The 24424-nt window shown below is 52.5% G+C and overlaps 1 protein-coding gene and 1 long non-coding RNA gene across 2 annotated transcripts in view; one reads left to right on the forward strand and one right to left on the reverse strand.

Moving 5' to 3' along the window:
* LOC118902177 overlaps window positions 1-16614 on the forward strand; it is a 35753-nt gene extending 19139 nt beyond the window's left edge. The window contains exons 2-4 of the long non-coding RNA XR_005021524.1: window positions 2673-2766; window positions 14387-14460; window positions 15925-16614. This is a non-coding gene — a long non-coding RNA (uncharacterized LOC118902177). The remainder of the gene's footprint in view (window positions 1-2672; window positions 2767-14386; window positions 14461-15924) is intronic.
* On the reverse strand, window positions 304-16789 carry PVALB (parvalbumin). The gene is made up of 4 exons (XM_036866240.1): window positions 16650-16789; window positions 14818-14950; window positions 13429-13538; window positions 304-520 (listed from the first exon to the last, which is right to left on the reverse strand). Exons 1-4 carry the CDS (start codon window positions 16708-16710, stop codon window positions 492-494), a joined length of 333 nt encoding a protein of 110 aa, XP_036722135.1. The 5' UTR covers window positions 16711-16789; the 3' UTR covers window positions 304-491.
* Window positions 16790-24424: the final 7635 nt, after the last annotated feature.

Raw genomic sequence — 24424 nt, forward strand, 5'->3', positions numbered from 1 at the left:
TCTGTCCATCCATCCATCCATCCATCCAACCATCCACAAGTCCTAGCTGTGTGGGCTTAGACACATCACTTTCTCCAAGACTCAGTTTCTGCACCTGTAAAACAGAGTTTCATCACCTACCTTATGGGTGGTTTCAAGGATGAATGGGCAACCCACGTGCCAAAGGCCAAGGAGGGGCTCAGTAAATTTCCCTTCCATTTCATCTTTTCTGTCTGTATCCTGCCCCATCCCCGTGCAGGTGAGCCTGGAAGGCCAAGGCAGGAGACACACCCCACCAGGCCTGGTTTCTCTCAAGCAGCAGAATCTGATTGGTACAGCCTTTATTGCATCTCCATCATTTTCCAGAAGAATGGTGTCCTTCAAGGGCCACAAGGGACGGGGGTAGTAAAAATAACATAAACAAACTGAACAGAAAGGCAGGAGGGCAGCAAGTGGGGTTGAGATCAGGTGTTTGGGGCAGAGAAGGACAAGAGCTGGGCAGTCAGAGCCTCTTAGCTTTCAGCCACCAGAGCAAAGAAGTCTGCAAAAGAAAATGACAGAGGTGAGTCAGAGGTGGTCCGTGCAGCAGAGACCGGCCAGGACCTGACTGTGGCCCCCTCACCCCCCATTGGTGTTTTCTCTTGATTGTTGAATCTGCTGCAGAAGGGAAAGCTGAAGTGATGGAGCAAGTGAGCGTGGGGATGAATGAATGAATGAGTGAATGAATGAAGTGAGATGCGAAATGATGAGCCTACCATATCTTTCGCTTCACGATGTCATGTCACCCACAAATTGTTAGTAATAATAACTATAATGATAGTGGTGATGATAGTTTTCTGAATGTTAATCACGTCAGTCCCTTTTCTAAGTGCTTTATATACAATGTCTTATTTGACTCTGACAATAATCCCATATTGTGCATTTTATCATTATTCCCCTTCCACAAATGAGGAAACTGAGGCTCAGAGTCCAGCAATGTCTATGACGTCACACAGCTAGTAAGAAGCAGAGCCAGGCTTCAGACCCAGGTGTGTCTGACTTCGGACCCTGAGCTCTTTCATAGCCACTTGTCTTAGCCCATGAGGGTCACCAGCAGGATCTAAGAAGATATAGAGTCCCCTTGCCCTGAACTTTCTGATTTAGAAGGTCCGGGGAAAGCGATCTGGTGAGCAGCCAGGAACCACTGTGTGCTCCTCCTCATCTGGGGGACGGAGCCAGACCCTGGAGCCCGTGACCTCAGCTCAGAGGGGTGAGCGCGTCCAGGTGCTCAGAACGAGCTGGGCTCTGAATCCTCATTAATCTTCACAAACACTCAGGGATCTGGGAGTTATTATCCCCATTTTACAGAGGGGAAAACTGAGGCCCAGGGAGGAGAAGTGACTTTTCAGAGTGTCCAGGTTGTAAGTGGCTGAAGATTCAGGCTCTGGGGTCCAGGCCCCTCCGTGCGGGCTTGCCTGCAAGCCACAGTGGTCCCCCCCCACCTCCCCAGCAGTGTCTAGCTGCTCTGCTTAGCCTTAATATTAATTAAGGAGGTCAGAGACTGGTGTCAGCACCAGGGGTTGATCAGATGTCCCTCTGTTGAATCCAGCTCCACAAAAATGAACAAAGGGATGTCCCAACCAGGTGAGGGGGGACACAGGGGAGCCGGAGATGGTCCCTGCACCCTAGGAGCTTCTGGAAGAAGATGATATCAGGAAATGCTCTGTGCTGCTGGCCTTTTCTCTGAATCTCAATCATGCCGAGGGCATTCGCACCGCAGGATATTTGCACCTGCCGTTCTCACTCCCTGGTACACTTTCCAGGCTGCCTCACAGCCAGCTCCTTCTCACTTACCTGGTCTCAACTTAAACGTCACCCCTCAAGGGGCCTTCTCTGACCACTCTCAGGGCACAAGCAGTGACCCACCCCTACTGCGATCCTCTTTGCTCTCACCGTTATTTATTATATTCCCAGCACTCACCACTCTCGAAATACTTCTGAGTATATTCTTGCTTATTCACTTGCTGTCTGCCTCCCCCATTGGACCATAAGGCTGCAGCCCCCACTAGCTTTGTTCCCTCCATCCCACCTCCTGGCTCCACAGCTGACACCGAGGGGACCACATGTGTTTGTGAAAAGACGTGAGAGGCACAGAGACTTCACAATCACAGGAGAAGAGGTGCCTTCTATTTAAGGGATCAGCAAAACTTTCAGAGGAAAGGTGGCTTCTGATACAGGCCTGTAAGAAGATGCAGAATTCCCACAGGAGAAAGCAGTTGGAGGGGTCAAGGCTCAGAGGGCAGGATGCAATGGGGTGTATTTAGGAAAGACCCAATAGCTGTGCTGGGCTGGCCTCTTGTGTGATAGGACGAGCTCAGCTAAAGAGGCCTGGGCCCCCTAATCTGGCTCTTCCCCTGACGGGCTGTGTGACCTCAGACAAGGCGCCTAGCCTCTCTGAGCCTCACTAGCATTGTCTGTAAAAGGAAGGAAAGTCGGCTTTGCTTTTTGATCCAGAGACAGTCAGAAGAGAAGTGCTGGTGCACAGCAGGCCTCAGCCCGCCTTGGGAACCCCGCTGCACCCCCTTCCATGTCCTCTCACCTGTGGGGCCCTCGTGTGCTGGTTAGAAGGGGTGCTGCTCACTAGCCAGGTCTTCTGAGACCTTTATTTGGAAGATTTATTTTAGGAGAGTCTTCTCTGTTGTTTTTCTCTCCAGGGGACAAGAGAGGACGGAAGGAGATTGCCACCCTCTCCAATATGTGTCTCTGAGATGCCAGGTCCCCAGCCTGCCAAACACTGGGGGGCGTCAGGTAAGTCACCATCGCCTCTGGAAACGCAGTGTTGTGATGTGGGGACAGCGCAGGTGGGGATCAAGAGCTAGGCTTCGAGGCCCAGCCTGGCCCTGTTTGCTGGGAAAGGTCCCCCTCTGGGCATCTGCCTGTGCAGTGAAGGAAGGGGGCGGTAACAATTCCTAGTGAGAGACAAACGAAAAGCCGAATGTGAAGTGGCTTCAGAAAGGCCACAAGAGGTATCTGGGGCTCCCCTGAGGTACGTCCCACCCTCCCCAGGCTTAGTATGAAGCACATATTGTAAGAACCTCCCAGTGTAATTTCTTCAATGCACATGGTTATGTAAAACGTTAGCATTAGGAGATGCCGGGCTAGGGGGATATGGAACTCGCTGTACTATTGTTAGACCTCGTCAATAGAGCTAGAAGTATTTAAAAATTACAAAGTGAAAAAACAAAAACCACCCAAACCAACACGTGCTATCATCATGGAAATGACCTGCCACTGACCCCAGCCAGGTGGAGGGCTCCTCACCTTTCTGGGGTTTGACCCGGGAAATGGACACCACTCTCTCCTGTCCCCAAGTAGTCCCTGAGGCCAGGAAAGGCAGGTGGCCTGGATGTAGGGGCCTGGGTATCGACTCAAGGTGGGAGAGGGGAAGGGTTCTCCTGCTGGCCCTGAAAACCCTCAGAATCACTGGCTGAACGATCACAGTGACAGGAATGCAGCCCGAACACGAAACATTAAGAATGCCTCTCACGGGCCAGGTGTCAAAGCATCCACTTTCTCAGCCACGAGCTCCTCTGATCCTACAGCACCTCGCTAAGCCAGGTGGTTCTTTTGAGATGTCTTTCATCGTTAGTACTTTGATTAGTATTGCCGATTTTTATAGAATTAAAAAATTCTTATTTTTAAGAATCACTTCCTCCATGGGAGAGACGCTTTTGTCTGCGTTTTACAGATTGGGAAACTGAGGCCCAAGAGTCAAGTAGCGTGACCAAGATCACACAGCGGACGTGATTCAAACTTCCCTCTTTACCCTGGAGGTTTCCGACCTACTTTGACCTAGGTCTAGAATGACACAGGAGCCAGCTCAAATATCACCACCCCCATGACTGTCATATTAGCCATTTTTTATTACTTCATGGTACTTAGCACTCTCTGAGAATGATCTTATTTATGTACGTACTTACTTTTTGTCAGTTTCCCCCTACCAGAACATAAACTCCAGGAGGGCAGGGGGCGCTGTCCATCTTGTTCACCGCTCTCCTAGCAATAGAACACACCTGGCCCCCAGCAGGTGCCCATAAACAAACGTCAAATGGGTGGACAGATGGATGGACAGACGGATGAATGGATGGCATGGCGCACGAGTCCTCCTCAGGGTTCAAAAAGTACCGACTTACTGCCTATAATTCAGCCCCGGGAGGTGAGTGGGACGATTCCCATTCTATAGATGGGGAAGTGGAGGCCTGGAGAGGTCAAGTGGCAGGGTCACGCGGAAAAGAAGGGGCAGGGGCAGGAGTTGGCCTGAGGTCCCATGAACACCCCCTACATCAAGGTGGAGAGGCCGTTCCTGATGGCGCTAGCATCCCAGATCGGCTGGAAGCATGAACTCTCTCCAGCTTTAACCTGCCATTTGATCTGGAAAACTGGCCAGAGCCAGTAAAGCCTGTCCTTGGGCACTGAGTTGCTCTGTCCTGGGATAAAGGAGACATGAATCCGTCCACCAACACCGGCTCATGGAGTGATTGGCAAGAGGGGAAGTTGGTCCTTACCGTTTCCTGACTTCCATCTACCTGCCCCCTCCCCCCAATCCTCACCCTAGAAGTTACGGGTTCTGGGCTGCCCCTCAGCAAAGAGCCTGACCATCACCTTCACACCAGATGGCATTTGGGGCAGTCAGCATGAAGGGGACCAAGGGACACCAACCAAGGGACTCTCCAGCGGCGGAAGGTCAGACATTTTGGAGCCTGACTATGGGAGAGGTTTTGGACCTGTGGGGTTTTCAAAAGCCTCTAAAAACAGACCCTTGGGATCCACCATGAAGCAGCCGGGTGTCACAGTGGCACATGCCCTGGCTTTTTGAAGAGAACACAGGATTCTAATTTTGTCCACCCAGAACCTGGAGCAGGGCACTTTGGAGACAAATTGAAGGCAGGAGTCACCTCTTTTGTACATTTTGTACACCCCTTGGCGCAGAGCTCGGAACCAGCCAATTAACTAATGCCCTCCTATCAAAAAAAAGTCTCCTCTAAAACATCTAGGTCTCTCCTGAGAGAAAAACAAATGAGCAAACATACAAAGACCCTGTAAAGTCTAGGTCAAGTGATTTAGCGGTAGGACGCCGGGATGGAGAATGGGCAGCAGAGGATGGGGCTCTGGTCGTGGTCCTGCTTTTCACTCGTGTCCTCGGACAAGACACCTCACACTTCCAGGTCTCTGTTTTCTTATCTGTGCAGCCTCGGGTCTAGAAGATGCCTTTCTAGCTCTCCTCCGGAGTTTGGAGCAAGGGAGCTGGGAGTCAACCCTCAACTCCCATTTCTTGCTTCTGTGACCTGGGACTAGATACTTCACCTCACTGAGCCTGTTTCCTCATCTGTAAAGTGGGCCTCCTTGGGTTGTTCAGAGGAACCAGCACTAAATCCCTTGTCGCCGGCCTGATCCATAGCCAGCATGCAGCATTTGGTAGCTGTTATTATCAAGATGCTTCTTTGGCTCCAGCCACTTTATTTATTTATTTTTAACAACTTTACTGACGTTTAATTGCTTTACAATGGTGTGTTAGTTTCTGCTTTATAACAAAGTGAATCAGCTATACATACACATATATCCCCATATCTCCTCCCTCTTGTGTCTCCCTCCCACACTCCCTATCCCACCCCTCTAGGTGGTCACAAAGCACCGAGCTGATTTCCCTTTGCTATGGGGCTGCTTCCCACTAGCTAGCTATGTTACATTTGGTAGTGTATATATGTCCATGCCCCTGTCTCACTTTGTCACAGCTTACCCTCCCCCTCCCCATGTCCTCAAGCCCATTCTCTACATCTGTGCCTTTATTTCTGTCCTGCCCCTAGGTTCTTCGGAAATTTTTTTTTTTTTTTTTTTAGATTCCATATATATGTGTTAGCATATGGTATTCGTTTTTCTCTTTCTGACTTACTTCACTCTGTATGACAGACTCTAGGTCCATCCACCTCACTACAAATAACTCAATTTTGTTTCTTTTTATGGCTGAGTAATATTCCACTGTATATATGTGCCACATCTTCTTTATCCATTCATCTGGTGATGGACACTTAGGTTGCTTCCATGTCCTGGCTATTGTAGATAGTGCTGCAATGAACATTGCGGTGCATGACTCTTTTTGAACTATGGTTTCCTCAGGGTATATGCCCAGTAGTGGGATTGGTGCTCCAGCCACTTTAAAACCAAGTCCATGAAATGCCTGGCTGCCGCCCGGCACAGGGGGAGGATGCCACCAATGGCACTGTAACCTTTATTTCTTGGCCTGGTTGTTGCCATCCCCCACCATTTCCTGTCCTGCCTGGCACCTGCCGACAACGTTCCAGTAATCCTGGAGTTGGATCTGAATCTTGTTCCATCACTTTCTGGCTGGGTGGCCTTAGGTCACCACCTGACCTCTCTGAGCTTCAATTTTCTCATGTGTAAAATGGGTATGATAACGTCGACGTGCACAGCTATTGGGAAGACCAGATGAGAAAATACAGAAGGATGCCTGGCACGTAGGAGATGGCTTATAAATGTTAGTTCCTTGCATCTCCTCAGCACAACTGGCACAGGCTGGGGCTTTGAAATAATAACAACAATAGCCACAAAAATCCCAAAACTAAGACAGGAAGATGTAAACAGAGGACACGGGGCGCCCAAAGAGCAAGTTTCTGACACTGTCTATCCCATACGAGTTAGGATTCTATCCCTAACACGCCTGTCCACGGACACTCAGTCTGTGCCCCTCAGTTTCTGCGTCTGTAAGATGGGGACAATGAGAGTATCTCCTTATACAGCAACATTGAGGACTACATGAGGTACAGTGGTGCCTGGCACACAGAGGGAGCACAGTTAAATCAAGTCTTACTGTTGAGGTGTGAGGGAGAGTGTTCCTGGGTAGAGGGGGGCTGGATCCAGAGTCCTTCCTCCTATAAAAATGCAGGTACATCTCTACCTTTGCCAAGGAAGCCTCACCTGAGGCCCCTGGGGCCAGCTCGCTGGTATCTTCGTCATCCAATCAGGAAGAGACAAGGGGTGGGGGTGGGGATGGGGTGCAGCAGGAAAGGGGCAGAGGATGGGCGGACTCATTCCTCTCCTGTCCCTTAAGAAACTGAAATTAGCCTAATGAGGTTTGTCCCTGTTCCCGGCGCTGTGGGGATTGGACAAAATTAGAAGCTACTGACAGGTGAGAGCATCGCCCGCTGACAGCCCGAGGTGAAAATGAGATGAACTTTGAGTCAGCGCCTGGAAGACTCTCTCCTCCCCTCTGTCGTGATGACCAAGATGAAGGCACCGGCCTCCGGTTTATCACCTCACTTCTAAATAGCTCCCAGGCTGGGTTTCTTATAAACTGGTATTGCAAACAGGGATTGCTTTCCCACCCCAGAGAACGGGGAGGCTAGGTCATTTGGGGTCTAGCTGGATGGCCGCAAAGAGCCGGTAAACAGTCCTGGGGGCACACTCTGTGCCAGGCACCGCCCTGCAAGCTGTCCCATTTCATCCTCGCCAGCTCTCTTATCCCCATTTTACTTACAGGGAAACTGAGGCCGAGAGTCACTCAGCCAGGAAGATTGTAACTCAGGCCTGGCTCGTGGCAGGATGTGTCTCTTTCTCAGAGCTTGGAGTTGAACAGCCCTGGGTTCTTGAATCGAGCTGTAACCTCCAGAGGCAGGAGAGGGATAAATGGAGAAGGAAAGTCTTTCTGCCCTCACTACTGCTCCTTTTCTCAGGAGGGCAGTTATATAAGGAGTGCTGCTTTCCCTCCTTTGGCTAAATCTTATCTAGTGCAGCATAAGGTCGGAAGTTAGGGAGAGTCCACACGGGAATAAAAACGAGCATCTTGCTAAGCACAGAAACCATTTATAACTCGATTGTCCCAGCTCAGCCTGGTGGAGAGAGTGGCAGACTCAGGAGACCTAGGTTCCATTCGGCCAAGGGCTTGCTGTGTGACTTTGGCACTTCACGTCTGCTGGGCCTCACTTTCCACATCTCTCACTGGGGACCACAGACTCTGTCCCCCAGACCATACTGGGCTGGGATGAGGATGTAATGAAATAGGACAAAACACTGCATGATTTGGGGCTCTGCCATCAGGGCTGCGGGCTGGCCCCGATGTGCATATCCTGCCTTGCTTGGAAATCAAACCCCATAGGGGCTGGAGGGCTGGAATTACAGGGAGGCAGGCATGACTCTCCTTTTGTCCCTCTCAGTTTCTTCCCATCTTAGACTCCATTTCATTTCCTTTGAGAGTGGGTATTCCACTATTTCCAAAGGGTTTTGAGGTAGCTTACAAGAGAAAGCACACAAAACAAGAGGAAAGGAACCATTTCCAGAACACTCACAATTCTTGCAACAACCTTTGAAGGTGGTTATTTTTAACCCTGCTTTGGGATGAGGACATGGATGTCCAGAGAGAGGAGAAGCCTTGGCCATTCACACTGCCGGTAGCGGCACTCTACAGGTTGTATTTTCTGCCTGACTTCAGGAGTTTCAGCCCGAGGGCTTACTCCCTCCCTCCTGCCTCCCATGTTAAATATGCTACTTAAGGATAAAAGAGAACAGATTTTTGCCAGAAGGAAGCGGAAAAAGCAAATGCCTTCAGGCATGCGGAAACAACTGCAAGGGTCAGGCAATCATTATGACTAAATTTTTCAGCCGCGGAAACAAAAGCAAACCACAGGCTCTTGAGTTGGAACAGGCTTGAAGCACAGGAAACGGGATCTGCCACTGGGATCAGGTTTCAGGGAAACTAACTAGGATTGCGTGGGTGCATGTGTATACGCGGGGTATACAGTTCCTGTCGACAGCATGGCGGGGCAGAGAATGTTGAGGTTTGAAGCAGCGCTCCAATGCTGAGTAGCTGTGTGATCCTGGGCAAGTCACCCCACTTCCCTGAGCCTCAGTTTCCTTGTCTGTACAGTGAGGGCATGTCTTGTGATGCTCTTGTGAGGACGGAAGGAAGTGCCACACGGATGGTACCCGCTATTCCCAGCAGCCTACACGGTCCATGCGGGCAGGTATTGGGTATGGAGAACCCAGGCTGGGGACACATATAGGGTGGCAGAGGGTCCTGCCTGGACCTCTGAGTCTCAATTTTGGCTCTGCTACTGAGTGACCCTGGGCATGTTTCTTGACCGCTCAGTGCCTCAGTTTCCTCAACTACAAACCGGAAGAGGGATGGCATCTATTTTCTAGGATGATTATAAGGCAGTGGTTCTCAAAGTGTCGTCCCCGGACCATGAGCACCACATGGGAACTTTGTAGAAATGCAAATGCTTGGGCCCCACCCCGGACTTAAGGAATCAGAAACTCTGGGGATGGGGCCCAGCCAGCCATCTGTGTCGTGAAAAGCCGTCCGTGATTCTGATGCCAGGTGCTGTTGGAGACCCGCCGTGGGAAAGGACAGGTACTTGAGAGAGAACCTGCCACTTACTAGTCTCGCCTGTTACTGATCCCTGGGTTTGGGGGCACCTTCCAACTTTGATCACCTTCTCCCTCCTTTTCTGCTTTAAACCCCCCCTTTACCAGCTCTACACCAGGCTTTCAAGGGTGGCCATTGAGAATCAATCTACCACATCTATAAAAGTCTTTGAGCTTCCTGGAAGTAGTTGCCCAGAAGTGGGAAAGCAAAGGGGTATTATTAGAACTTTGTCTTTCTACCCACTCCCAACAACCTGTGATCCTAAAGGACCTGGTAAATATCACTCACCTTCAGAAGGGCAAGCAGCTAGAGACGGAGGCAGTATCCCTGGTTCTAGAATCCCCTAGCACCTGCAAGCCCCAGCCCAAGTGGGTCTCCACCCTCAGCCTGTGGACCTCTCCCTATACACCATACTTCCTCATCATTGCACCCCCAGAACTGGACACATTCATTCATCAAACTTTTCTTGTGCCCCTCCTATGTGCCAGGCCCTATTCTAGGTGCTGGGGTCAGAGCTGAACAAAACAAAGTTCCTGCCCTTGTGGACATGACATCCAACCCAGTGGGAGAGAGAGAAGCAAGCAATAAGTCAATAAATAAAATCATCTACAGTAGATGCTCTTTGACTTTGAATGAATGGATGAATGAATGAAGCAGGCAGCACAGGGCATGTGCTTTGGATCTGGACAGACCTGAACTCAGAGCTTGACCTTGTTTCTTCCTAGGCAAACTCTTAGCCTCTCTGAGACTCAGTGTCCTCATCTGTAAAATGGGGATAGTAATAGTATCCTCAAAGAAGCTGGGAAGATTAAATGAGTAAAACGCTAAGCACAGTGCCTGGCACACAGAGGACTCCATGAAGTTAGATGTCATTGCTATCGTTATTCAAGGTCACAGAGCTGAGCCTAGGTGCCAACCTGGTCCTCTGTCTAGAGGTGTATGCACTGGGGCACCTGGAGAGTCCCAGGGCTGGAAGGGACCCCAGTAATCAGCCAGCGATCTGACCCCTGATTTTAAAGAGCAGCTGAAGGTCAGAGAAGTTCTGTGACTTGTCCCAGGTCCTACCGGGAGTTGAAGGCATCCTCCGGCTGGTGGACAGGCCTCAGCCTCTTTGGCCTTTAGCGGGAGTGGGCAGCAAAGCAGAGAGTCTAAAATAGAAAGTTCTGGGCCCACAAAGGGCTCTTCTTCCCATCCCGCTGTTTATTAGGCACCATCACACCCATCCTTCCTGTCGCCCTCCGGATAAAGTAGTGTGTTTGGGGGCGGAAGCGGAGAGGGGGCGTGTCTGCATCTTCCCACCTCAAAAGCATGAGGTGTGGGCCCCCCTGCCTCGGGTGATCTGTTCTCATTGTCCATTTCATCTCTTGCCCCCCTGTTTTGTTCTGCCCTGATTTCCAGACTTTCACCAGGTTGGCCTGAGCCTGGACTGTGCTGGCAGGCAGACCTGGGTTTGAATCCATGTCACCTTGGGCACCGGAGCTGCTCTTTCTGCATCTGCATCTATGTCCTTTGTCATCCTAAGGTCAAATGCGGTGACACATGTGCAGAGTCCAGCATCGGGCCGGGCGCACGTTCCTCACCCTGGTAATAATTCTCTCTCCCCTCCCACCCTCAGCAAACCAATCTTCTTGCCCCTTTCTAAACATGCCCTAAACTTCCCAGCCTTAGTGCCTTTGTTGATTGATACCAAGGCCTCGCCTGGACCTCCCTCCACTTGCCCTCCTGGCCTGTGGCAGCCCTGCCCGTGGTCTCCAGATCTGCACAAGTGCCCACTGTCTCCCTCTCTGAAGAGCTCGTCTGCACCTCCTGGCCTCTGCCTGGTATTACTGTGTGTTTGTGTATAAATCCTAGAGCTGTAAACATCGTGCAGGTAGAATAGAAATAGTGTTGCAGCTGCTGTTTACTGAGCACTTACTGTGCGCTGGGCACTGCACTTAACACTGCCATACATCGTGTCACGGAATCCTCACAAAATCCCAGTGAGCTCAGGGGCACCCGGCCAAGAACTGGTGCCTCTGAGGGTTGGGTCTAATTCCACTTTGCTTCCCCCACTGCCCAGCACAGGGTTGCTACTCAGTAAATATCTGTTGGGTCTGATGGAAGAGTTGAGTTAGTGCTTTAAGGTGTGAGTTGGGCAGTTAGGGAGGCAGGGAAGCAGGCCAGGATCTGGCCTGGTTTTCCTTCACCCTGTAGGTTGCTTCTGAGCTGTAGCATATTGGCTGCAAATAAAAATGGGAGGGAGGTCTAAAGGCCTAAGCTGGGGTCACAGGGGGAACCGAGCTCAGGGTGGAACTGTCCGATAAGTGACTTAGTGAGGATGGGGGTGTGGGAGAGACACGCCTCTCGCTGGAATCACCTAGACCAGCCACCCATTTCCCTCCAGCGCCCTCTGCTTCACCTCCTTTAAAACCACCTCCCTCTTTCCCAGCCACAAGAAGGGCAGCTGGCATCAGGAGGTCAGGCGGCTCATTGCATCTAACCTTTCTAGAGTTTCTCCATTCTCATTTCTGGCATAAAAATTTAATAAACTATGCCCACGTTCAGACTCCTTGTACATTTCCCAAGGCAATTTCGTGTCGGCAGCCGCTTAATTTTCACAACGAGCCCAAGCAGGTCTTAGGATAAAACTGTGCACCCCGTTTGTCAGACACTGGAACCTAGGTATGGAGAGGTGATGGTCAAGGTCACAGCTGGTGAAGAGCAGAGAGCAAGCAGGGCATAGGGGGCTGGACTTCACACTCAAGCTACAGACATTTATTAAGTGCCTGCTTTGGGTTGGGTATGGGCTAGACACTGGGGATACAAGGATGAATACAACCTAGCTCCTGTTAAAAAAGTAGTTAACAAACATGTATACAGCAATTCTTCTGTGCCACTGTTCTACACACGTCACACATTAACAAATGTAATCCTCTGACAATCCTATGAGATAAGAACTATCGTTATCCTCAGTTCAGAGACGAGAAAACTGAGGCCCAGAGTAGTTACTTGAATCGCCCCAAATCACACAGCTAGCAAGTGGCTGGGCTGGGATTTGAACCCAGACAGCACGGGCCCAGAGGCCGAGCACCTACACATAGTTTTCTCTTAAATTGGCAGAAAGGACCATCACGAGGACCAGCACTGATATGGCATAGAATATTGGACAGAGATATTCAGAACTGGTTCTAAATCCCCGCTCCCCCACGTATGTGCTAGATCTTTGAACAGGCCAAGCACCTTCAACCTCACTTTGCCCATCTGCAAAATGGATATGATTCCCAAGGATGTTGTGCTGCTAAGAAAGATAATGATGCTGGGATGTGAATGCTGGTTAGATCTGAATGGAGAAGGATGTGGGACGGTGGACCGCCAGCCCCTCGTCTGTTCTGAAAGCAAAGCTTGAAAAGCAAGGTCAGGCCAGATGTTCCTTTTCCTAATTCCCAGCTCATCCCTGGCTGGCTGTTTTTTCCTGGCTCTCGTGCAATTCTGAAATGGTATATTTGGGTGAAGCCAAAATAGGTTTTGAGGCGAAGTTACAGGACACCCAGGACAAGATGCTGAGGAGGATAGGAGATAATGAATTTCCATTCCTGGAATCTGAGAATGTGAGAGTCAGTAGGGTCCTGGGGGATCAGTTGGCCTCATTTCCTTGGGTTACAGATGGGAGACTGAGGCCCAGAGCGGGAGAGAGACTGCCCAAAGTCACATAGCCAGTTTGGGCAAAGCTGGGACCAGAACTCAGGCAAAAGTACAAAGTTCAGGAAAAATCCCAAATTCTCCTGGATTACTTACACAGCAGGGAGAAAAAAAAGAATCTATTCCTTTTGGGTTATTCAAATCTAGAAAAAAATATACGAATACCAGTTTTTTCTTTGCCTGGCTTACATGAGAGAGCTCTCAGACCTAATGGATTGGCTTTTTTCTTCTAATCTTGGGGAGTGGGGGACCCCCCCTCCTTCTCCCCTTCCCATGGTGGAGGGACATAGCTCTGAGCTTTTAGCATCCAAACATCCTGAGATCCACCACGTGCCCAGGTCATGGCTACTCACCATCGACCCCAATCTTTTCATTCCCCTCCTTGTCTCCAGCAGCCAGCAGTGTCTTGATTTCTTTAGCAGATAGGTCTCTGGCATCTGGGGAGAAGGCTTTCAGAATGGTTCTGGAGGAGGAAAGGGAGAAAGTGGGGAGGGAGTCAGGCCAGGGTCGCCTTGCAGGAGCACCGCGTGGATGGTGGGCTGGCGTCTGCACCGGGGAAGCAGGCGGCTGGGACAGGGGGCGAGCAGCGAGCATGCGTGCAGTTGTGCTGGGCCAGGTAGCCCCACCATGGCTATGCTTCGCGGGTAGGTGTGCAGGGAAGGACAGGCTGTCCTCTGCGAAGGGTTGCCCTCACTTCAGCCAGGGCACCTACATTTGTTTATTTATTCAGCCAACACAATAAACACAGAAGTGTCTTCTCTGTGCCACGGTCATGCTGGAAACGGGGGGCACAGAGGTGGTCTTAGGAAGCCACCTGAAAAAACAGGGAGGAGGCCACGTACTCTGGGAGAGACCACACAGTGTGATGGAGGCAGTGATGGGGAGGTGGAGAGCAGTGCTTGAAGGATGCATCCATTCACCTGGGGGTGAGGGGAAGAGTCAGGAGAGGCTTCCTGGAGAAGGTGATGTCTGGAGGATAGGTAGAAGGCAGCATCTGTGTGTGCGCGTGCGTGTGTGTGCACATTGGGCATGGGAGGGTGGAGGAGAAGGTTCTAGACAAAGGTTACCCTTGTGGGATGGTTTAGGGGAGACACAGGATGGATGGGGAAGTCCCTACTGGAAAAGCCCCTCTCCGCACCCTCTCACTTCTCTTTCTGACAAAATTCGAGGCAGTCTTGGCCAGAGTGTTACAGAAAGCACAGCAGGGTTGGCAGATATGGGCCGGGTGGCCAAGAGGGTGATGGTGGGAGGTTTTTTTGCTGATGTCATCTTGCATTTTCCTAGTCATAACCTTCTCTGTCTTGCTCCTAGGACTCCTGAACCCCCAAAGCTGGTTCTGCATCCCTGACTTGCCCAGAAACTGTTCTAGCTGCTGGTACAGAAGGGTAAGGGTCTGCAGGATGGTAGAAGTTGCCTTTTAGAGGAATGAAAATCAATGAAATACTCAAGGGAGCGCTCTCTGTCTTGCCTATGGTGCTAGGCAACGAGAAAAGCCGCCTCTTGGTTGGTATTCAATTATTAAGTAGCATCATTCCATTAGCAATATTAAGTGGCTATCATTTAATCTCATTAGTTGCACTTTGTGCTGAGGATTTTATTTTCCGGAAGCAACAGCGATGGTTGTTTTCTGTGAAGGGTGCAGAGAGGTGGGCAGATGAACAGGAACTCTGAAGCAAGAGCCCCAGCCCCCAGCCCCTCCCCCAGAGCCGCAGGCTGGGCAGCCCCTGCAGGCCTCAGTTTACCCCAGCTCCTTCTCATCGATGAAGCCGTTCTTGTCTTTATCCAGGATGTGGAATACCTTCTTCACATCATCCGGGCTCTTTTTCTTCAGTCCGACCATTTGGAAGAACTTTTTGTAGTCGAAGGAGTCGACAGCTGTTGGGGGGTGGAGAGAGGGGGTGAAAATAAGGGCAGACAAGGGGCCTGGGGAAGGGTGGGAGAATGTGTCACAGTATTTTGATCGCCTCCACAGGGCCAGTCCTGTGGGATGGAGGAGGCACACCTCCGCGGGAGGGCTGAGGGAGCCCAGGCCAGGCGAGGGGGCTTGGCCCAAGGTCGCACAGTGGCAGCGGTGGCCTTCCACCCAGATCACCCTGGCTCTCCAACCGGACCCCACCCTCCACTGTACCCTTCACTAATGGTGGGGGTAGCATTTGAAGGCAGAGGGGCTTCCTGGTTTCCATGAAGCCTTTTGGGTGGCGGCTGAGTCGGGGTGGGAAGGGGAATTGGAGGTGCTGTGGACATGATGTGTGTATGCTGCAGGGGAGAAGGGAGGGTCGACCTTTTTCTTGGTCATAGATTGTGTCGCCAGAAAATCAACACAGAGAGGACAAGTTTCTCTCAAGGTCACACAGTAGGAGGAGGAAGGGGAGGACCCAGAAGTCCCGGCTTTGCTGCAGAAATCCATTCTGGTGGGAATGGGGGTGGGTGTTGGAAGGCTCCCCAAGAATTCCCAGTTAGGTTTCTTCTCAGAGGGAGCAAGATGGGTCAAGGAGAAGAGGGTGGGCTATCGCAGTGCCCTGGGAGGGTGGCTTCCCAGAGTTTCTTCATGCCCAGGGGAGGGGTTGCCAAGAGAAAGGAAATGGGAACCCTCCTCCAATTTTCTATGTCCCGAGCTACTTTTTAAGGACACCTGAGAAAGGAAACTTTAGACCAAGGAACTTATGTGTGTGTGTGGGACGGGGGTGGCGGGGTAGGGGCGATCCCACGAAGACTCACTGTTCCCTCCCTGGGCTGGAGGGGAGGAAAGCTGCTCTGTCCACCTCAGACACTAGACGGGGGAGGGGTGGAGAGGGCAGGGACAAGATCCGGAGGTGACCCCCCTGCTAATTCCTCTGCTGTCCTGCCAGGTGACCTTGGGCAAGTTTCTAGCCCTCTCCCTGCCTCAGTTTCCCCATCTGGGTGACAGGAGGGAGAAGGAAGGTAAGCAGCTAAGCGCTCAAGTCCAGGGCAGCTCGGAGACATGAGACTGCCGGCTCCCCTCCCTCGGTGCCTGAGGAGGCTGGAAGTTGCAAGCGCGGAGAATGCTCCTCGCGGGGCTGAGCAGAGCGGAGCGCCAGCTACGGGAAGGTCACCTCGCTCCCTCGCAGATCCGTTGCGGGGGGCGCTGAGCTCTGAGCCCCGGAGAAGGGGCTTGGACATTCAGGGAGCCAAGAAAGAGGCCTGTCTGGAAAGGGGTCTCGTGGAGCGAAGCATGCGCCTATAGCCCCCTCCAAGTGCCTTGCAAAGGAAGCCCCGAGCGCCCACAAGGACCCAGAGGTGCAGCTTTCCACCCCTGTCTTCGCCCTTGGTCCGGGACCCGGGTCCTCGCAGCGTGGCCATCCGGCCTTTGGCGCCCGAGAGTTTCGGTTGTCCGGCAGGGCGCACGGCCTCCCCGCCCTCTCCCTGTGCCAAGTTCGGCCCCGGACAGAGTTTGGGAAATGCTGTGGACCCCCCTCCACGCTCCACCAGCGCCCCGCGGGATGCGTGGGCAGAGAAGCGCTGGGGAAGACTGGCCGGCCGCGGGACCCACGGGGTGCAGGGGCCAGGGTGGTGGATGAGGGGAGAGGGACGCGGAGGGGAGCGCGCTGCTCACCGGTAAAGGCCCCCACTGCCTTCGTGATGTCCTCAGCGTTGAGAAAGTCTGTCATCGACATCCTGCAACTGTTTGAGCTGGCAGAGCAACTGCGAAAAGATTAAAAAGTGCTTTTCTCATCGTTTCTGCTCATATGACCTGCGCTGCAGTGCCGCGCGCCGGGCGCACGCCCGCCGGCCTGGCGCAGAGCCAGGGGGCGCGGGGCTCCGCGCGCGGCCAGAGCAGCTCAGTCCAGCCGCGCCGCCGAGCTGCGCGGGCCGGGCCGGCGGGCTGGCGAGCTGTCGCTCTGCCGCTGCCGCCCCGCCCCGCCGGGGGGCCTTGGGATCCCAGGGGCTGCGGCCAGGGCGCCAGGGGAAGGGGCAACCTCTGGAATTTACCGGGCGCCCGCGTCCCCAGCCGGGTCTGGAGGGTTCTCCTGCCGTCAAGGGCACGCAGGAGGCGCCGGCCTGGTGCGGCGCAGGGTCTCGGATGAGCGCACCTCCGAGATGGCCCGCCGCTTCCGGGAGGATACCGGACTGGCAGGGGCCAGGCCTACACCCTCGTGGGCCCCTTGGCCCTGCTCCCATTCTCTCTCCACTCCTACCTCAGCCTCCGCTCTGTCTGTCCTGGATGCAAATTTATGCTGCAAAATCTGAGCGCTGAGGTCTGGATACCTGACCCACTGAGGGGGTGGCACGGGTAGGCCGGTGCTGCTGGGGCCCTCTGCGGGTGCCCCGTCCCACATCTGGCCAGGGGACCACACACGGAAACCGAATTTTTTTTTTTCCGTAGTCTGACTTTTCAAAGAACCCTTCTCAGATCCTCACTAACTACTTGCTTTCCTGGTCTCCTGAGCCAAGGAGTATAGTGCAGGTCCAGACTCCTGCCCCCATAAACCACTGGGGGTGGGGGGGAGGGAGAGGCTACTTGGAGTCTCTGTACACCCTCCCCCCACTTGGAGACCAGAAGGCCTATGCCTGGGGAGAGAGTGGCACCCTCAGACTACACTTTCTAGACAAACGAAGCAGGTTTTATGGCCTGAACTTCATTTCTGGGAAATGTGACACTTCCTAATCTTTATGCAGCCAGAGACCAGTTGCATTCTTTCCCCCGGTCTCCAAAGGATTCAGGCTGCAACCAGCTGTCTCGAAAGTGTGCAGAGCACTGGACAGGGAGTCAGGAGGCCTGGGTTCTAGATCTGGGGCTGTACGACATCCCCATGTGACCTTGGGTTGTGACCTTCCCCATCTCTGGGCCTCAGTCTCCCTCTGCTGTGTTGATGGTATGGGAGGTCCCTTGTGGTGGGATCTTGAGACTCCAACTTAAGGTGTGGGCAGGTGTGGGTGGGCTGAGATGGTGGTCCTTGATGGGGGCGCTGGGGAGAGCAGCCCAGCTGCCATGTAGCTCAAGTTCCCTCGCACTCGCTGCTGTCAACACAGTCTCCCTCAGCTCGGCCCTGGACGGCTGCCCTTCCTGGAAACCTTAGGATGCTGCTGGCCCCAGCTGGCCCCCTCCCTGTGAGTCAGCTCCTTCAGGTGACAGCCCACCAGCTGGCTTCCAAGGCGCCGAGGCTGCGGCTCCCAACCTGATCTCTTGCAGTGTGAGGCCTTCCCCGGACCCCTCAGCTGCCCCTGCTGCCCCTGCCCCCAGTTGGGCTGTTAACTTGGAGATGCTGGGCTTCTGTGCTATCATTTCAACCCACAGGCTCAGCTCACTCCAGGGACCTAGTTGGAGCATCTGCTTCCCCAGCTGAAGGATCCTTATGCTATGCTAGTGGGGAAACTGAGGCCAGAGAGAGTCAATGAATGGCCTAAAAACACACAGCAAGGCAGTGGCTCAGAGAGGCCCGGGTGTGCTAACTTCAAGTTCAGCAACCCCCTCCATGGAGCTCCTCCAGTGCTCAGGACCCAGCCTAGTCAAGTCGCACATGTCTGAGCCAGAGACCGGTTCCTGCAGAGTCCCCAGACGCTGACCACTGTGGCAGAGGCTGGAACATCAATAGGGGCCCCATCCTTCTCCCTCCTTCCTCCATCTGTCCCTGCTGCAGAGGCTTCCTATCAACTTGACACCCTCTCTGGGCTGAAGTCCACCCAGCCAGAACATCAGAGGATGTCATTAGGTCAGCCCATCAGCCCTCCGTACCCCTTCCTCCTGCCTCCCCTGCCCAGGCAGGGGCCTCCTCACCTGAACCCACAGATGTCTGGCTCCACCCCTCTTGTTCTATAGGTGGGGAACCCGAGACTTAGCCAGGGGGAAGGATTTGCTTCAGGTCACACCAGGAGTTAGGATGGAGACCCCAGGAATTGTACTCTCAGCCCTAGACTCCACAGCTGCCCGCCCCCACCCCCGCCTGTGTTACTGGGGGAAGGGGACGTGTGGCTGTCCCTTCCAGCTGGCCTCCTCCCCCCTGCATACCTCCATCCTCCTCCAACCCCAGTAGCTGCCACTCACCTCAGGTGGCGGTGGAGGGCTGGAACCTGCACTGAAGGGCTGGCCCAGTAGGAGGTCCCGTCAGGAAGTGAGCCTAGCGGTAGGACGGCCACCTATGTAAGCTTCTGCTCTGGCTATTTTGGGACGTGGCGCTCCCCTCTGCCCCCGGCCCCCTCCCCTTCTGGTGTCAGGTACTCCCCAGCCATGGTGCTGAGTGTCTGTATCACATTCACCCTCCCTGGGCCCCTCGAGCCAGGCCTATTAATAACCCTTGGACCCTGACTCCCTCCAGCACCCAAAATTGAGGCTCAGGCAGGGCTCTCCTCTTCCACAAAGCCTTCTGTGACCACTCGAGATGGCAGTAACATCTCCAGCCTCCAAAAGCCTACAAGGAAAGGAAGAGAAAAAGCAAGCAGAGGGATGGAACAGGAATTGTCTTCCATGCACGGGGCTGGGCTAGGTTCCTATTCCTACACCATCTAACTACAGCCTTGCAGTGAAGGCCTGGTCCCTCTTTCATGGGTGAGGAAACAGAGATGTTAGGGGTTCCGTGATTGACTACTCAAAGCTATGGACCCGGAGCTGCGAGTGGACCCAGCATTTTCATAAGATGACCTAGTGCCTCCCAGAAACACATGGTCTGCATGTTCTCTAACAAATTCCTTCCTCTCTTTGCATCTCAGTCTCTCCATCTGTAAAATGAGCTCAAACAGGGGTAAACTTGGCTCTATAGATGGACTGCGGGACGAAGAACCCTCTGAAATTATATTCCCAAAGTCACGTGCAAGTGCTCGTTTGTGAAGAGAATGGCCACAGCTTTCATGAGACTGGGTCTCTGGGGTGGTCTGTCTTGGATTGGAGATGACCATCCAAGGGGTGTGTTTTGGAAAGCGTGAGGGAATGAATGAATTTAGCACATATTTACTGAGTATCTACTATGAACATCATGAAAACTTCCTCTTCTCGTCCCCAGCCTTAAAAAGAATCTCCAGGCACTGACGTTGTCAATAGGGCAGTCTAGTTCCTGACAGTGACATTAGGAGGCCCAGCCTCCATGCAGAGGTGGATTGGGAGGGAAGCTGCACTGGTCCTTCATTGACCACTGATTGGCTCCAAGGATGGAAGGAGCAGAGGGGGGCCTGGATGGGGAAGCCAGTGCTGGACTGGATGTGTAGGTCTAGGATCTGGACTAGGGTGATGGTAGTGGCATCAGGGAGGGGTGTAGAGATAGGGTAGCATCTCTGAGGAGACTCTCCCAGACTTGGGGGCTGTGATTAACAAGATGGACAAGACCAAGTTGACTCTAAGTTTTCAACCTGGGGTTCATTGGAGAATGGCGGCACTGCTTTTGAAGGTGGTAAGTCTGGGGAGGAAGTGGTGTCAAGCTGGGGAGATGATACATGGGAGGTGAGAGTTCTAGGATGTTAGGGCTGGGAGAACCTCTGTAATCATCTACTACAACCTTCTCATGTTATAGGTGGAGAAACCAAGACCAAGGTGACAGACCCAAATCACACAGAGAGCAGTGAACCAGCCAGAACCTTGTGCTGGGTTTGGGACGCCTGGAGGACATTCTGGTGGACGTGCCCAGGAGCTCTGACCTCTGGAGAGAGGTCGAGCTGGACACAGAGCTTTGGTGGTCATCAGGGAGGTCAAGTCACAGGCACAGCTGAGCTCTGGGGGGCGGGAATGCAGCATCTTGACGAGCCCTAGAGGAAGATCCCTGGCTAGGATCTGGGGAAATAATCACACTCATTTGTTGAGTACTATGCAGTGCACACTGCATCATGCTTTTGTCCTTGTAACGCTCCTTACAAGGTAGGCACTGCCTTCAGGATTTTACTAATGAGGGAACAAGGCTCAGAGAGGTTAGGTGACTTGCCTAAGGTCACAGAGCAGAAAGAAAAATTCTATGCCAAAAAAAGGCAAAAGGGGCCTTTATTGACTCATGTGACTGATAAGGCCAGGAAGGTTCAGGTATGGCTTGATCCAGAACTCAACTGCCACGAGAATGCTGGCCACCTTCTCAGATTGGCTGTCCCCCTGAGGATTACAGCACTGCCCTCCCCTTCAGTGCTGTAAACTTTCAGGTCCAAGTCCTGTGGGGAAAAGGGAGTTCACTGCCCTAAGATCTTGGTCAAAATTCCCAGAGTTGAGTTTCACTGGCTGTGATTAGCTTGGTTTGGTCATATACCACCCCTGAACTGGTCACTATCAATTACAAGGGTTGCACAGACCTGGGCTGCAAGGCGCCTTCAAGTCTACACCATAGGAACTGTGTGGGGAGGAGGTAAAGGATTCTGGGCAGTCAAAGCCATGAACTATTCACTGAGCTAGTCTCTGGGGTCGGGGGATGCCCAAGCATGCCAGGCACTAAGGAGGTTTATGCCCTAAGTCCTTGGTGAGTTTGATGACAGAATACATCCGAACTTCTCAAGAATGATTCACTCTGGGGCCCAAAGTGGCCTTTCTGAACTTGAGATCTCCAACCCCATCCTGATCCTTGTGTGGCCTAACAGGCAGCTACTCCCACCCCCTTGGTCCTCTACTTAAAGGCAGCAGCAGTGCCTAGTGGAATTTTCTCCTAGCTTCAAGGTTTCTTACTCTGAACAGTGATGAGGTGGGCTGGGTAGATAGATGGATGTCACATCCCCACACTGACCTCGCCTCTTCCATCCCCTTGGTCCCCAAACTGTGCCTGGCCTTCAGCTGAACACTTCCATGTATATATTACTGAAATGGATCCCATTATCCTCTTTTTATAGATGAAAAAGCTTAAGTTCAGAGAGATCAAGTCACTTGCCCAAGGTCACACAGCATGCAGAGACCAGAGCCTGGTCTGTCTGCTTCCACCCCTATCCAGTGTTCTTTCTAAAGCCCGCTCTGGCCTCCCAGCTGGTGGAGGGAAGGAGGCCAGTGTGTGTGGGTCAGCAGTCTCCTAGCTGCTGTCTGCCAGGAGACGAGCATTCAGCTTTTAGCTTCGCTGGTGATATTTCATTAGTTCACACTATTTCCACATGCTGTGGCCGGGAACAGGATACAGAGTTCCTCACGTCCAGGGCCCTGGCAGGCTGGGTGGAGGCTGCAGGATCTAATGATATTTATGAGGTCAACCCTGTGAGATGATGTGTATTAACTCGAAGGAATCTTGGCCCCATTCCTGAGAGCCAGATCTTGAGCCTGTGGCCTTGTTTCCCCTCCCGCCTGTATTTAAGTACAATTTCACCACTGAAGATAGACAGCCCTGGGTCCCTGCCACTTACCCACTGTGTGACCTTGAGCCAGTCGCTTTGCCTCTCTGGGCCTCAGTTTCTTCAACTGTAGAATGGAGCTGAGGAGGAAGCTGTGTTGAATACTAAATGAGACCCTCTCTGAGTAAGGGGTTTGGAGGATACAGAAATGATAATCAGGGTGGTTATCATTGTGAGGAATTTACCCTTGACCCAGTCCTCCCACTGAGAGGACCCCAGAGTGGCTTTGTGAATGGAAACGTGGGGAACCAGGGAGTGCCGGACCCTGAGCACCCCTGGCTTTCCCAGGAAGGTCTCTGAGGCCGGACTCAGTGTCCTTGCTGGGGAAGTCAGGAGCTACCGACAAAGGAGAAGGAAAGGTGGAGGATGTGAAAGGTGCAAGGGGCTGAGAGAGGGGTCTGAGAGCCAGGGTGGTCCTAGATGGAGCTAGGACTCTGGCAAGTAAGCCAGGGTTGGGGGTCTGTAAGCCCAGGTGATTAGGGCTCTTGGCCACCTGAGTTTGTGTCCCTCCCTTGAAAATTCCGTCCCATCTCAGTGGTGCTCAGAGAAAATCAAGGAAGGGTTTGGTCCCTGTGAAGCTGGAGTTATAAAGGGGAGCAGGACACCCCAAGGTCATGACTGTGAAAGTCGGAAAATCTGGTAGAAATTGGTAACGGGCAGTACCTGGGACTCTGCCTTCTCGGATTGTGCTGGGGGATGTGTGTGGACAAGCAGAGAGAGGTTGGTCTGCAGAGTGTTTAAGGGCTTTCTTGGCTCCCAGACACCTGCTGACATCAGGGGAGCAGACAGCACCCTGTCTTGAGCCCAGCTCAGATGGATAAAGCCATCCTAGGTTCTAAAGGCAACAGCCTTTCTCACATTATCGTCTCTGCCTCAATCCATTTCTACCTCTGTCTGTCCTGGCTCCCATCACCAAAACAACCCACATCCCATAACAAAGAGTTAGAATGATCATTGACAGAGGTTGTGTATTTCTGTGTGTATGTGATGTGTGCGTGCGTTTGTGTGCGTGCGCTCTCACTCATGCGTGCATGCAGGCGCACCCGCAGGAGATGGGTGATACATTTCCATGTGTTTTTCAGGACTCCCATCCAGTGTGCTCTTAACTGGCTCTTGGGATGGACGGTGGTGCCTGGTACTTCCCCACAGGTGGGCGCAGGAGCTCTAACAGTCCACATGCATCCTCTCCAGCATCAAGCATCCTTGCATAAAAATCAAGTAAATACTAACGTTCTGAACTCTCCCACAGCAATGGGGGAAAACAAAAGACTCATCCTGAACTATTTATCTGTACCCCAGTGTTATGGACTGAATTGTGTCCTCTGAAAATTCATCTGTTGAAGTCCTAACCTCTAGGACCTCAGGCTGTGACTGTTTTTGGAGATAGGGTCTTTATAGAGGTAACTAACATGAGGACACTAGGGTGGGCCCTAATCCACTGTGACTGCTGTTCTTATAGGAAAAGGAAATTGGGATCCGGACACACAGAGGGAAGACCATGTGAAGACGCAGGGAGAAGATGGCCGTCTGCAAGCCAAAGAGAGAGACCTCGAGAGGAACAACCCTGCTGACACCTTGATCTTGAACTTGTAGGCTCCACGACTGTGAGGAGATGAATGTCTGTTGTCTAAGTCCCTCAGCCTGGGGTCCTTTGTTGTGGCAGCCCCAGCAAACTATTACGCCAGCAACAGAGAGAGGCTGCTGGAAGGGGTGCAAGAGGGAAGGGGTCTCCATTTCCACCACCAAGACATGGACCACGTTCTCATGAAAACTCTCCAAGCCTTTTGAAATGATTACCTTTACTTTCTTAAAAAATGTTTTTATTATAAAAGCGATATATACTCTTTACAGAAACAATAGAAAATAGAGGGGCTAGGGTGGGGGAGTCACCAATATCCATTGCTACCCAAGTACAGCCACTGTTATCATTTCTGGAGGCTTTTTTGCCTTCCCATTCCTGCCAGGCCATCCACCTGCCAATCACCGTTGGTGACTCAGCTTGGATGCCACCACTTACTGAAAGCCCTCCTTGGTTTCTGCCCCCTGACCATATGCCCCTCCTAGCCCCTGCATTGACGTCTATCTCTACCTTGGTAATGGCCCCATTATTCCACT

Source organism: Balaenoptera musculus, chromosome 10 (assembly GCF_009873245.2).
Source record: "Balaenoptera musculus isolate JJ_BM4_2016_0621 chromosome 10, mBalMus1.pri.v3, whole genome shotgun sequence".
NCBI lineage: Eukaryota > Metazoa > Chordata > Mammalia > Artiodactyla > Balaenopteridae > Balaenoptera > Balaenoptera musculus.

Bases quoted from the DNA above. Each gene is read 5' to 3' on its own strand.
- PVALB (XM_036866240.1), bottom strand. From the start codon at position 16,710: ATGTCGATGACAGACTTTCTCAACGCTGAGGACATCACGAAGGCAGTG. The intron at 14,951-16,649 runs GTGAGCAGCGCG...ACCCCCCAACAG, and splicing joins GGCAGTGGGGGCCTTTACCG to CTGTCGACTCCTTCGACTAC. The intron at 521-13,428 runs GTGAGTAGCCAT...TTTCTTTTGCAG, and splicing joins TGAAAAGATTGGGGTCGATG to ACTTCTTTGCTCTGGTGGCT.